Source organism: Myotis lucifugus, unplaced genomic scaffold (assembly GCF_000147115.1).
Source record: "Myotis lucifugus unplaced genomic scaffold, Myoluc2.0 scaffold_125, whole genome shotgun sequence".
Lineage (NCBI taxonomy): Eukaryota > Metazoa > Chordata > Mammalia > Chiroptera > Vespertilionidae > Myotis > Myotis lucifugus.
The window spans coordinates 1,586,693-1,600,782 of record NW_005871173.1 but is presented as its reverse complement, the minus strand read 5'-3'; the positions used below and the strand labels follow the sequence as shown (position 1 = coordinate 1,600,782).

The following is a 14,090-nucleotide window of genomic DNA, read 5'->3' as shown; positions in this document are numbered from 1 at the left end:
CCCGGCCCAGGGCCAGCTTGGAGGGGCGGCTGGCGGCGGCCAGCAGGCTCTTGGGGTTGGGCAGCTCCCCGCCTTGCAGGCTGGCCAGGTAGCAGCGCATCCGGAACAGATCCATGTGGAACCTCTCCAGGTTCTGCTCCCACTGCTGGATCTGGGGGAGCAAGAACAGGGCGATTTAAAGAAACATGAGGAGTGTTCACGGGTCACACACTGTGGCCTGGCTGAAACGAGCCCTCCCCACTCCCCCGGCTCACCCCTCCCGCCGAAACACAGCCAGCGGGTCAGACGGCACAGCACTGCGTCGGGGTGTCCCCCTGGTGCCTTGCCCGAGGGGCACGACCTCTGGAGACACCTGACGTAGGCAGAGGCACAATGAGAAGTCAGCTTTCCCACTGTGTGCCATTCCCTCACGTTTACAGATGAGTTGATGGCACACAAACGGATGCTGGACATGTGGGAGGGGGGGCATGGCTTTACATTTCTGCACATTCTGAGTAACTCACTCAAGATAGTAAGAAGCAAATGCATTTTAGGGATCAGGACCAGTAAAGCGATCAGGCACAGGGAAAAGATATTCCCAGCCTGTCTCACACCTGTCTTCTTGAGCTGATTCCTGAAAATCCACAATTATAAGAGCACTATTTTGTCTTCTAATAAAATGTCGCTGTTTATTAAAGCTTCTCCCTTATTCATACAACTCCATGTGAACCAGTTTCTGAGATGCTTTCTAGGGGTTCTATTGGGGGTGGAGGCATGAGAGGAGGAAAACCAAGGAGCCACTGGATACCAGAAGATAAAGAAGCCCATGTCATCCACAGTGGGTGAAAAGAAATAGATACATAAAATAAAATAAAATCCAGGTCTATGCCAATCACTAAAGATCAAGGGCGATGACAATCTCTCACACTGTCACTGAATTCTGCACTTTACAAAGTGTTTTTAAAGGCATCACTTAATGTACTTATGTGACTACACATCAAAGTGCAACTGGAAGGTGAAGACAGTGCCATCTTAAACAGGGAATCATAAAGTTTTGTCAGAAACGCTGTGATAATCTCCACCCAAAATGTGGGACAAAATGCAGGTGAATTCACGGGAAGAACATGGATTCAGAGGCTTGGGTTTGTTGGAGGGAAAACAGGGCTGGCAGACCCCATTGGCTTAAAGCAGATCTTACAAAGCTCAAGAAGTGTGCCAAGGTTCAAAACATGGGTATCTCAGTCACTACTGTACATTGTAGAGGCAATTTTTAAATTGAAATTAGAAAATACAAATGAGATGGGACCTGAGGACCTGAGGACGCTCTGTTTCAACAATGCTTCCTGCCCTGACCGGTTTGGCTCAGTGAATAGACCAGGGGTGGGCAAACTTTTTGACTCGAGGGCCACAATGGGTTCTTAAACTGGACCGGAGGGCCGGAACAAAAGCATGGATGGAGTGTTTGTGTGAACTAATATAAATTCAAAGTAAACATCATTACATAAAAGGGTACGGTCTTTTTCTTTTTTTGTTTTATTCATTTCAAACAGGCCGGATCCGGCCCGAGAGCCGTAGTTTGCCCACGCTGGGATAGAGCGTCGGCCTGCGGACTGAAGGGTCTCAGGTTCGATTCCAGCCAAGGGCATGTACCTTGGTTGCGGGCACATCCCCAGTCGGGGGTATGCAAGAGGCAGCTGATAGATGTTTCTCTCTCATCGATGTTTCTAGCTCTCTACCCCTCTCCCTTCCTCTCTGTAAAAAATCAATAAAATATATTTTAAAAAAAAACAAACAATGCTTCCTGTCCTTCTCCTGACTGGGCCCGTTGTGATGGTTCATTCTGTGGGTCAGTCTGACTGGGCCAAGGAGCGTCCGGCTGTGGGGTCAAACATTATTCTGGGTGCTTCTTTGAGGATGCGCGTGGATGAGATTAACTTTAAATGGGTAGACTGAAAAGCAGATTGCCCTTTCTAATGTGGGTGGGCCTCATCGAATCAGGTGAAGGCCCGACTAGAACAAAAAGGCTGAACCCCTCCCCTCCCCGCACACCCCCATACCCCTCCCCCCGTAAGGGAGAATTCCTCCTGCCTAAAGGCCTTCCAGCTGAGATGTTGGTTTTTTCTGCCTTTGGACTTGAACTGAAACATTGGCTCTTCCTGCCCCTTGAGCCTGCCAGTCTTGGGCTGGAGCCAGCTCTCCGGGGTCTCCGGTTGCTGACTGGCTCTGCAGATCTTGGGACTTGCCCACCTCCATAATCACACGGGTCTATCCTTTCTAATAAGTCTCTTCATATTTTTCCATATGTCCTATTGGTTCCATTTCTCTGGAGAGCCCTGACTAACGCATCCTTTCTCCCCATAGATCTCTGAGGCAAAGTAAGCCATCATTAGTCACACATCTAGTCCATATCTCAAGACAGTAATTACCTGGTTTTTTAAAGGCCGTGGTTTTTTATAGAGAGAATCAGTCATGGAGGTTAAATGAGGATTTGTGGTTGGAAAAGAACAATGAAATATTTGACTTTTTTCCCCACAGAGTCATCAAAGTGGTAGGGAAGGACTTGGGGGACTATGCAGGTGGAAGTACAGTGCGGACATGGAGTCAGAGGCTGGGGTTACGTGGAGGGAAGAGGACAGTAGAAAGACTGGATTCATGGGGGAAAAGGTGACTCACACAATACTTTAAACAATAAAGAATTTAAATAAATAAAGTTTACATGAAGAGAAAAAAAAGATTAAACAAAGGAAAAAAGAAAGAAAGACTGGACGCACAAGCTCAGAACAGATCTTGTAACATTGGGAAAGTCTGGCAACACAGGCAATGAGGCTGCGGGGGAGCAGGATGACCCCACCTTTTCATCTCAGCACAGGAGGCTGAGGCCCAGGAGGGAAGTGACTTGCCCAGGATCACATTATAAGCTGCCCTTCGAGACCAGCAAGGCTCCCAGCTGATGCCGAGTGAACAATAGGTGGGGACAAGCCTCTACCGTGTACTCACGACACAGGTGGGGCCCAGGTCTTCTCGCTCCTAAGGCAGCCATCTGTGTCCTATCCAAGAACTACTTCAGCAACTTGTATTTAAGTTTCCATCCGATTACCAACTGTTTTCCTCCCCACTGCCCCCCGAGTGTTCTACACACAGGATGTAAGACATCTACGCTCTCTTGTGGGGGCCCTACACATAGCGAACATTTTGCATTTCAATTTCCTACCAGCAACGTGCAAGTTCAGCCCAAATTTAAAGTAATGTTATGTTTTATAATTATGCCTCAAAAGATGAGGTAAAGGAGGAGATGGAGATATATTTTTTAAAAGTAAAGGGAGAAATAGAAGACGGTTTTGTAGCTACCTATCCATACACTACTTTAGGAAAATGCAATCATCATCACTAAAGTAGTAATGTTATCCGACATCACATTTTTCAGAGAAGTTCTGGAGATTTTTTTCCCTAACATTATCTAAAACTAAAATGCCCCAAATTAAGTCTCCTATACAAAGGCTGTTTTTTTCCATTTTCCAAAATTCCTGAAAAACTGATAATTGCCCCTAGATATTTCTTCATTTTTAAAATAAATCTCAGGACGTGAGAATAAAAACTCAACTTTTTTGAAGAGTAAGCTTCCATTTCTTCCTTTTTTAAAAACGTTTTTTTTTTATTGATTTCAGAGAGGAAGGAAGAGGGGGGGAGAGAGAAACATCAATGAGGAGAGACAATCATCGATCAGCCGCCTCCTGCACGCCCCACACTGGGGATAGAGCCAACAATCAGGTTATGTGCTCTGACCGGGAATTGAACCACAACCTCCTGGTTCATGGGTCGACGCTCAACCAGACGCTCAACCACTGACCCACACCGGCCAGGCGAGCTTTCATTTCTTTTAATCAGCCAGGCACAAAACAAAACAAAAAAATGACAAGAATGAAGAAAACTTGCTCTAAGGAGGTTTCCATCGTCTTTCATTTTAAATGGAAAAATTAACAATATTAAGGAGGAAAACCCCCATTTTTGAGCACTTTCACAGACACAATGTAAAAATTTCCTCTTTATTGCTAACATAGCTGTATTCACTTACTGAGGCTGGAAAGTGGGAGGGGGAGGAGATGGAGTCCAAGGCCGAACACAGCAGATGAATAATGACACAGAAAAAGATGACCAGCACAGGCAGGCCACGCCCAGCGCTCCTCACACAGTATTTCCTACCACTTAGTCATCTGATCGCAGTGCGTGGTCATTCGTCCACCACCAGGCTTGTCCTGAAAGACAAGTGTTCTTCCCTTTTGACGGAAGAAGCTGAAAAGCTCCACATGCCAAGCACCAAAACCTACCTTCACAGAGAAACCCACGCAGTAACGCAGACCACACTGAGGCTAACTAGTGTGAGGACCACCAGCTACGCTTGTTTTGTTTTGCCTTTCAGGTATAATTCACATGCCAGGAATTCAGTTTTATGATAAATATACTTCCCATCAAGTTGAGCTGAATATTCCAAGTTACGGAAACAAGTAAATTAAGGATTGAGTTCTTTTATATAAAACCAGCCATCGCCTGGTTAATTAGCAAGTGAAACATAATCTGACTCACAAAAGTCTTTCTGAGAGAGGCAAAGAGCCCTTTGGTTAGAAGCGCAGACCTGTGTTCGAATCCCAGCTCTGCCACTTAGCAGCTGTGTGACATTAGGAAACGTACTTAACCCCTCTTGGGGTCTATTACTCACCCATTTTATGGGTGATGCACACAAACTTGACCCCATGGAGTTCCTGTGAAAACATACATGATCATGGCCCAAGGAGATGTTAGCTGGGGAAGGAAGGAAGGAAGGCTGGGGGAAAGAGGCCGAGAGCTGGAGAGGAGCAGGGTGGGGAGGGGGCTGGGGACCATGGCAGAGAAGGACTCAAAGTGGGCAGAAGAGGAAGGAAGACACAGGTGCATTCACTGATGAACTCGAGTGAAGTACCAGGGGGACAGGCTTAGAAAGCGACAGATCCTTTAGGGCTGGGGGATGTCCGGCCCTCAGGCCACGTAAGGCCTGCAAAAGCATTCGGTCTGGCCCTGCCAAGGCACTGGGGTGAGTTACAGTAAGTAAATGTTTGCCAAATAAATAGCAGGCTAATTTTTAAGTTGGTAATTTTGTATGGCCCTCGAATGGTGTTATAATTATCCAAATGGCCCTTGGCAGGAAAAAGGTTCCCCACCCCTGCTTTAGGCGGTCATACTTCATACGAGGAGCAACCTTATACACAAGGCGGTAATTATAGAACAGTGTGCTGAGCAGTGATAGAGACGCCAAGACTTACGGGAGAAGAGAAGGGGGCCCTGATGGAGAGGGTGGGAGGGGAGTCAAGGGCAGCTCGTTGTAGCCCGTCCCTCTGACGGCAAGGGGTCAGGGGGTGGGGGGCAGTCTGTATGCAGGGGTGTGGCTCACGTGGGTCTTCTCTGCCTGAGGCAAAACCCAAAGAAGAAGTGGAAGTTTGGTGTTTGTAAGATGAAGGTGGAGGTGGGGAGAGTTTACCAGGGACTGTATTTTGTAAGCAATGGGGAGCCACTAAAAGATTTTAAAACATGGTCGTCCCATGATCAGATTCGCTTTTAGATGCAAAAAGCACTCTGGCCTTGTGTGTAGGATGCATCAGAGGAAGGGCAATCCTGGCAGCGTCAGCGGTGGTACAGAGAAGTCGGGAGGCGGGCCTGGTCACCCTCCATCTCTCCCACCTGCACATCGTGTTCCTGAACAGCCACACGCCAGGGGCACCGCATGGTTTCAGAGCGCCCTGCCTACGCTCGTGCTGGCCCTTGGCCTGGAATGCCCGTCTCCATTCCTCTTCTGATGAACTCCGTCTCATTCTTTAAGAAGCAATTCAGGCATGCCTCCACCAGGAAGTCCTCCATGACTACACAGGAGGCTACACTTCCAGGTTGTCTTCCGAACACTCAGGAATATCATTTGCCCTGAATTCATTACATGATGCTGAAATTCCATGCTCAGCTCTCTATCACCCTGCTCATCTGAGAGCACCTTGAGGGTCAAGGCAGCATCTCCTCTGAGTCCCTAGTCTGTGCGCATTTGCCTGGCCCAGACTTGCACTCACAGAACTAAGCTGAATGCTAATCTCCTGCCCCAAATCCTTCCACCACCTCCAGGCTGCCTCCTGAATGAGGCCCACGCTTTGGCCCGGCACCTCCATCGTCTGGCCTGTCTCCCTCACAACCCTTCACAGACTCTCCATCACTCACTCGCCAAGTGGCTTGCCCCCACCACACGCCATTATGTATTGTATTTCCCTCCGGCTTTGTTCCCTTCGCCAGCTTCCAACTGTCCAAATTCAATCCATCCTCTGTCATTTTGAAACTTGAAGTAAACATCTGAGATGAAGCCCACGTTTCACAAACCCAGAGCCCTCCCAAGCCCACCAACCAAGAGTGTGCACCCCCTGCATCACCCTCGTTCTAACCGCCCCTCGCTCTCGGTCCAGTGACCCACGGGGAGTGAGAAGGCACAGAGCTAATCAGGGGTGGGGGGAAGGATGGGGGAAGCCACCTGGGAGGAAGCCACGACCGCCTAAGGGTGGTGAGGTTTTGTCCCTGTTTACTTGTTGAAAATAATAAACAGACGGGGGAAAAAAAGTTCTAACTGGACTTAATTTACAGCTCTTCCTGCCTCCCAACTTCAAAAGGAAGCCGACATGTGGCCTGGCCGCGTGGCCGGCTCCACGCGGGATACGCTCAAATGAAAGTTGCGTCACTCTGCCCCACCCAGACCCCAGAGGCCCCGGGGCCAGACTATGAGATGGGTGTCTTAAAGCACAGCATCCGGCACACAACGGGACGAAGTGCAGCCGCTATTGTTGTCCGTGTCTTTTTATGTGGACAAGCCACTGGCCATGATCTTGTCCACCCCAGTTCTTCCAACAAGACCTGTCGCAGAGACTTCATCTTGCATGATGTAATGTGCCCTGTAGGTTCAGCTATTATTAAGCTATGAGTAACTTTTTTTTTTTCTGAGATTCTTGAGGTCTCTAGGGGAAAGCTCTACATGAATAAAACAATATTTTCTTTCATGTAAAATACAGTAAAGTTCAGATTTTAAAATCAGTGGATAAAGCACTGCTCTTTTAAAGAAGTTTTCCAATGGTAGTTTCGAGGAAACGATACTTATGGGATATGTGAGAGATCACGTTCTTATTGGTCTTGATTTGTAAATACCTTTGCCTTTGTAGCTTCACATAACATTCTCCACAGACCATCTCATAAAAGTAACTGTAAGCACGTGCTGGCTCCCCTAACATTTCATACACTTCGTGTCTGCACAGGCAGGGGTCCTCAAACTTTTAAACAGGGGGCCAGTTCACTGTCCCTCAGACCGTTGGAGGGCCGGACTATAGTTTAAAAAAAAACTATGAACAAATTCCTATGCACACTGCACATATCTTATTTTGAAATAAAAATACAAAACGGGAACAAATACAATATTTGTATTTGCATGTGGCCTGCGGGCCGTAGTTTGAGGACCCCTGGCACAGAGCATCTGGCAAATGAGGCAAGGCCAGTGGGTGCAGAAAAGGGAGTTCATGTTGCCCGCTGCAAAGCCCTCTGGGAAAACACCCTGAAACACTGCCACTGTAGTAAGGAGATTTTCAGGTGGAATTTCTGAAGGTCAATCCCAATGATTTCTTCCCAAAAGTTCACAAGCCTCGCTTAGCATGAGATGGGAGTGTGTGCATGGGAGGGGTGAGGAAAACAGGGCCGGGGAGGGGAGAATTGAAATGAAAAACTAGTATTTGTGCTTAAAACCATGGAAGGGACGATTCTGCCAAAGGATGTAGAATGGGCCACGAGTAAGAATTGCCCTAACTCTTTAAAACAGTTTCTCCTCGGGCACCCAACCACCCAGACCTTGGGTCTGTGTGGGCATTTATGTGAGAGTCACCCCTCACATCCCACTCAGAGAATGGCACCAACGGTGACATCACAAAATAAGTATTTACCAACTGTGGGCAAGGGAATAAAGTTCCATTTAATGAAAATATTAAATTTCTAAAACTGCTGGCTTGGACTTCATAGGGCCATAAAGAGGAAAAGCGGAGGAGGAGGAGGGAGGAGACGAGCCAGGAGCCATTCCATGGCACTAAATTTCCCTTTCTCTCCCTAGACCTAAACATGTGACGATACATAGAGTCTCGAAAACTCCAGGCTGGGCATCCCACCAGAGGGCTCCCGTGTGGCTTCAAGGTTCAGGTGTGGAGAGCCTGTAAGAGTTAAAGCCACACTTGCCCACCCCCACTCCAGTCGCTGCTAGAGCTCTGAGTGGGCGCCCGGAGCCGTCTGAGGCACAGGACCACGGAGCACAGAGCTGTCACTGACACTCGTCTGCGTGTAAGGTTGTCTGAGCAAAGAAAAACAAATGCTAAGAAGCTGCTTCTCCTCCTCTGAAAGGCAGAGCACAAACTCCACCTGTTTCATTGTTACACGCGTGTGCAATCAGACCAGCGGAGGCGTTTTCCTTAGCACGTCATCTGCAATGGAAACGACGCTGGTTTCTGGAACCCACAGATGCAGGAATCTTACCTCTCATCCTCTAGGGCAGCGGTTCTCAACCTGTGGGTCGCGACCCCTTTGGGGGTCAAACGACCCTTTCACAGGGGTCTCCTAAGACCATCGGAAAACACATATATAATTACATATTGTTTTGTGATTAATCACTATGCTTTAATTATGTTCCATTTGTAACAGTGAAAATACATCCTGCATATCAGATATTTACATGTCGATTCATAACAGCAGCAAAATGACAGTCATGAAGTAGCAACGAAAATAATTTTATGGTTGGGGTCACCACAACATGAGGAACTGTATTAAAGGGTCGCGGCATTAGGAAGGTTGAGAACCACTGATCTAGGGTTTTATTCTACAGAGTTTTTTCTGAAAGTGACAGTATCTGAGAGACTCAGCGAGGCAAGGGGGAGCTGCTCAATATTAGGAGAAAAGATTTTGGCACAAAATATCGCATGAGATGCGCACAGCAGCCAAAGGCTGAAAAGCACATCCCACCACCCCCGCCACAGACACGCAGCCACTGGGTGCTGGGATGAGAAGCCTGGACAGCTGTTCCCGGGAGACGGGGAAAGGCCGCCGCCCGCCGAGTGTGCTGTGCGTGGCCGAGCCAGGGGAGGGCCACCGGGGCAGCAGCCGTACCTGGTTCTCTATGGCTTTCCTGTTCTTGGGGTCGCTGACCACGGACAGCTGCAGCTCGGCCATCTTCTTCATCTTGCTGTCCATGTCTATCTTCTGCGCCAGGTTCCTGGTCTGGTTCTTCAGCAGCCGCACCGTGTCCTCCTTGCCGCGCTTCTTTGCAAAGAGGGATGCGCACGCCGAGTGGATGGCAGTGACCCAGTTTTCCAGATCTGTCTGGCTAGTGGCCTACACGCGGGAGGGTAAATAAAATAAAAATAAAAACTCTTTAGAATTGTTTTAGCGCAAAGTGCTCTCCACAGTGGCAGGCTGGGCTTTGACGTGTAACATCTAAGGGGTACCTTCGCTCCCTAAAACTGTCTAATTTCGAAAACACACACAACCACTCCACTCGGGTTCACAGCTCCCCTGATTCCAGAGGGCCTGGGAGAACATGGGGAGCAGAGCAGAAATAATCCTGCCCAGCCCGTGTGGCTCGGTTGGCTGAGCATCAGCCATGGACCTGGAGATCACAGTTCGATTCCCGGTCAGGGCACATGCCTGGGTTGCAGGCTCGATCCCCAATGTGGGGCACGCAAGAGGCAGCCGATCAGTGATTCTCATCATTGATGTTTCTCTCTCTCTCCCTCTCCCTTCTTCTCTCTGAAATCAATTTAAAAACATATATATATGATCCTGCAGCCCCAGACATGTGGGAAGATGAGCCTGAATTAAGCTTACAGAATCAAGCTGTAAGCCTAGGCCAGGGGAGTAATAAGAAAGCCAGGTATGGCCACTCAGTGTTGCATGTGCTGCTCTCTTAAGATGGCTTATGCTCATAATTTTAATAGAATGAGAAAATAGGACTAAAATATTAAAATTTGAAACCAGGATATGAAATTTCATGTCTACAGTATGGACTCAATTATGAAAAATGTCAGTGAAAGAATGTTTCCTCTACTCTCAGAACCTTCGGACACAAAGACAATGATACTGTCACATGAGGGTTATATTTCATTCAAAAGCAATAAAGAAAGTCTGAATAGAGCAGGATGGGCGGAGGCGCATGGCTGTAAGCAGGCGGAGAGCACTTTCAGTTCCCGACGTGCGGAAATAGCCACACGCATCCCAGCTCCGGGGAAAATCCCTAGTGAACTCCAGCTCATACACTTGGACCTGTTGTGACAATTTCTTAATTCCTCATTTTGCCTGAATCACAAAATGAAATACCCATTTCACACTTGCCCCTGAGGAGAGCATGTAGACTTAATCTGATGTATTTGCCTTCCTGGCCATTTAGATCAACATCAATTCATGACTTTGCTTTAAAGATCATAGAACAGTGGTTCTCAACCTTCCTAATGCTGCGACCCTCTAATACAGTTCACGTTGTGGTGACCCCCAATTTCATTGTTACAAATTGAACATAATTAAAGCATAGTGATTAACCACAAAAACAATATGTAATTATATATGTGTTTTCCGACGGTCTTAGGCGACCCCTGTGAAAGGGTCGTTCGACCCCCAAAAGGGGTCGCGACCCACAGGTTGAGAACCGCTGTCATAGAAGGTTTAAGTGACTTTTCTGTTAAGAGGAGGGAAATCAAATCTCAGGGCCCTGACGCTGGTCAGTTAAGAGACCAAGGCATTTACCTGGTACAGGTGCTGGGAAATTCTGTTTCAGGGAACCCTTCACAAAATCCTAGACGCCCACAGCCAGCGAGAGAACGCTCTGTTGTCCTGCAGGGCTCCTGGGGGCCCAGGACCTTCAGCAGAGACCTGAACCTGTGAGTTCTCCATGACCCTCCGGCCAGAGGTAACCCACAGCCTGCACGGTGTGGACAGGCATCGCCGGGGGTGGGCTGGGAGGCTCTGGAGAAACACGCTTCCCCTCTGGCTATCACCCCACCTTTTGTGAGTTCACTAACAATAACAGCAATCACAGTTAGATCACAATACTGGTCCTTAGTACTTACACACACACACACATTATATCAGTTACCCCTAAAGCAACCCTAGAAGCTATGATTATTCTACCGGTGGAAGGGTCCAGCGCTCACAGAAGTGGGCTAAGTGCCCCAGCGACCGAGCCAGGACTCACACCTAAGCCCCCAGTCCCGGGGCGTGGTGCCACCATGCTCTGCGACTTCTCATTTGCTAGAAAGTTGCCAAAAGTCCCAGCAGCAGATCACCTGAACCCTGACGTCCCTACCACCACTCCCCCAGGAGATGAGACCTCAGAGCATCTAGCTGGGAGCGTGTCCTGAACAGCTGCTTCTCCCACTTCCACTGGGTCCTTAGCAAGAACCTCAGCCTCTTCCTGCGTGCACTCCCTCGACTTCATCTAAGAAGCCTCCACTCGCCCGGCCAGCGTGGCTCAGTGGTTGAGCGTTGACCTGTGAACCAGGAGGTTATGGTTCGATTCCCGGTCAGGGCACATGCCTGGGTTGTGAGCTTCATCCCCAGTGTGGGGCGTGCAGGAGGCAGCCAATCCATGATTCCCTCTCAGCATTGTTGTTCTTATCTCTCTCTCCCTCTCCTTTCCTCTCTGAAAATGATAATAATTATATATATATACATATTTGAGCGATTTTCTTAAAGTCTCCCACTCTGGGAATTTCGGACCTCACACCCACTAGATCACCTGCTGTTCCCGGACAGGGATGGAGACTTTGCTTTGGATGAAGAACACCCCGTGGGCACCAGGAAATGCTCGCTGTGCGAGTGACTGGCCGGCACTGGGGCTGACGCTCGGGGCTAAGCCCCAACCCAAAGCCTAACTGAGCTGTGGCTCTGTCACTGCTAAGCTGTCCTCTCGGTCTGTCCCTCACACCCTCAGTGTACGCGCGTCGTCTCGGGCCTGCGCGCAGGAAGCTCGGCGGTACCTGGAACAGGTAGACGTCTCCGAAGGAGTTGCTGAGGCAGAACACGTTCTCCTTCTTGGGGTGCTCGGGGACGGCCTGCACGATGCTGTCCTCCGCGAACAGGGCGCAGCGGGGCGCGCTGCTCTGGTCCAGGGAGTTCTTCCCGTAGGTCTCGTAGAACAGCAGCGTGCAGCCTGTGGAGAGAAGCAACCCGGGCCTGTCATACGGCCCAAGGACCTAGCGAAGCCAGGAGAAGGCATGTATCTAAAAACAAGCAAACCTGCATGCAGCAACTGTGTCATACAAAATAAAATGCTGCTCTCCAAAGTGTGCCTGGGTGCATTAGCTTTAACTGCTGAAAATGAGGGTGTCTGTTCGTGCCATGTTGGTAAGAGCGATCCTACGCATGAATTGCCATTGCTGCTGCTTACTCCCGCCAGGAACGCCTCTCGGAATCCCACACGTACTGGCTCACCGGGACCCCACAGCGGCCCGGAGGGCAGGCTCGCTCATTAGCCCATTTCACAGATGGGACAGCTGAGACGACACCACCCGTGCAGGTTCCACAGCTGGACCCACACCCTCTGGCCCCAGAGGCCTCGCTCTTACCCACAACACGGCATTAGAGAGAACTCAATGCAGGAGGCCGGAGAAACTCCCTGGTTCGTTAACTCCCGGAGCTTCCACACTTACAGTATGCGGTCACCTGAAACCCAGTGAGCCTGGGAACCCGACCACTTATGTGAACAAACAGTTTATTCTCCAAATGCCACGTAAAACAAAATTAGTGTATTCTTTTATCTCACAGCGATAGAAACTCTTACTATCATCTTACTAGTTTAGATTGAGAGAAAGAAAGTATTTACCCCCTGAATTTTCAAAGATTACTCCAAAAATGCTGCCGCATAAACTTGCAAGTATAGAGCTTCCCCCAACAGGCTCACAAAGTGCTGTAGGCAGAGGTTATTAAAGGTCTGTTTTGATAATTAGATAGAATGGCCTATAATTATTATAATTATCATTTAAAAACAATTTCACTCTCCCCAGTTTCATGTCTTCCTTTAAAAACAAGTCTCAGAGGGAAGGCGGGGGTGGGTGGGGAGAGACTAAGAGAACTTACAGGCATATGTCACAGCCCATGGACAAGGCAATAGTTTAGTGAAGGCCTGGGGGAAGGGTGGGGGCGAGTGGAGGGGATCAATGGGGAGTGTAGGGGGGTGGGGGGGAGAAGAGGGCATCTGTAATACTTCCAACAATAAAGATAAATTAAAAAAACAAAAACACAAATCTTAACGTTGATATAATGCGGCACAGAAGGCAGGAGAGAAAGACGCCGGCCCCTCGCTCTGCCCTCAGAAGCAGCGCACTTTCTCCCTCCCTGTGCTTTATGGTTTCTAGAAGCACCGAGCAACTCTCTCCCCACAAACAAAACTCTGAGCGAGGCCCTCAGAGCGAGGGGAGGCAGCACGAGGTTTACGGGCAGAGCTGCTTCTGCAGGGCTGAGCGTCTCTCCCTCCAGCCACCGAATCACGTGGAATCTTTCCACCAGGGACCGGTGCTGCCGCTGCATACCCAGCGCCATGCATGACCCTGGGACCAGGGATCGGGGCAAAGGCGACAGAGCAACACCAGCCGTCCCCAGGCCCAAATTCTTTCCAAGGGTTAAGGCTGGACTTGCCCGCTACCCTCCCATTGTGCTCCCGGCGGCCGTGGTCTGAGTTAGTGCATCCAGAGGAAATGAACACAACCCTGGGCAAGATGCCAGGGTGTTGCCCAACCTCCCGCCCCGACAGAATGCAGCTCTCACGTGGCAGCGCGGGACCAAAACTGGACGTTTCGCTTTAGAGCCGGGCCGGGTGTAAACCAGCATGCGGAGCGCTGCTGCTGCGGAATTTAAAGCCCGGGAAAGCAATCACAGGTCTGTTACATCAGGCTGACCCAGCCTGGGTCTCAGATGCCGGGGGCCTCGGCTGACGGAAGGGGCTGCAGCCTATCAGGCCCGGCACCCCCAGGGTCGTGGCTGTCAGCCCCCACCCAGTCCCTGCCGGGAGCTGGTGGTGACCTGGGGAGTGGACAGTGTAA

At 49.5% G+C, this 14,090-nt stretch overlaps 1 protein-coding gene across 1 annotated transcript in view; it reads right to left on the bottom strand.

The window, feature by feature from the left end:
- TIAM2 (T cell lymphoma invasion and metastasis 2) overlaps positions 1–14,090 on the bottom strand; it is a 97,933-nt gene that overhangs the window by 59,480 nt on the left and 24,363 nt on the right. The window contains 3 exon segments of the mRNA XM_023758219.1: positions 2–151; positions 9,169–9,393; positions 12,030–12,202. Of these exon segments, the coding sequence (XP_023613987.1) occupies positions 2–151; positions 9,169–9,393; positions 12,030–12,202 (548 nt within the window).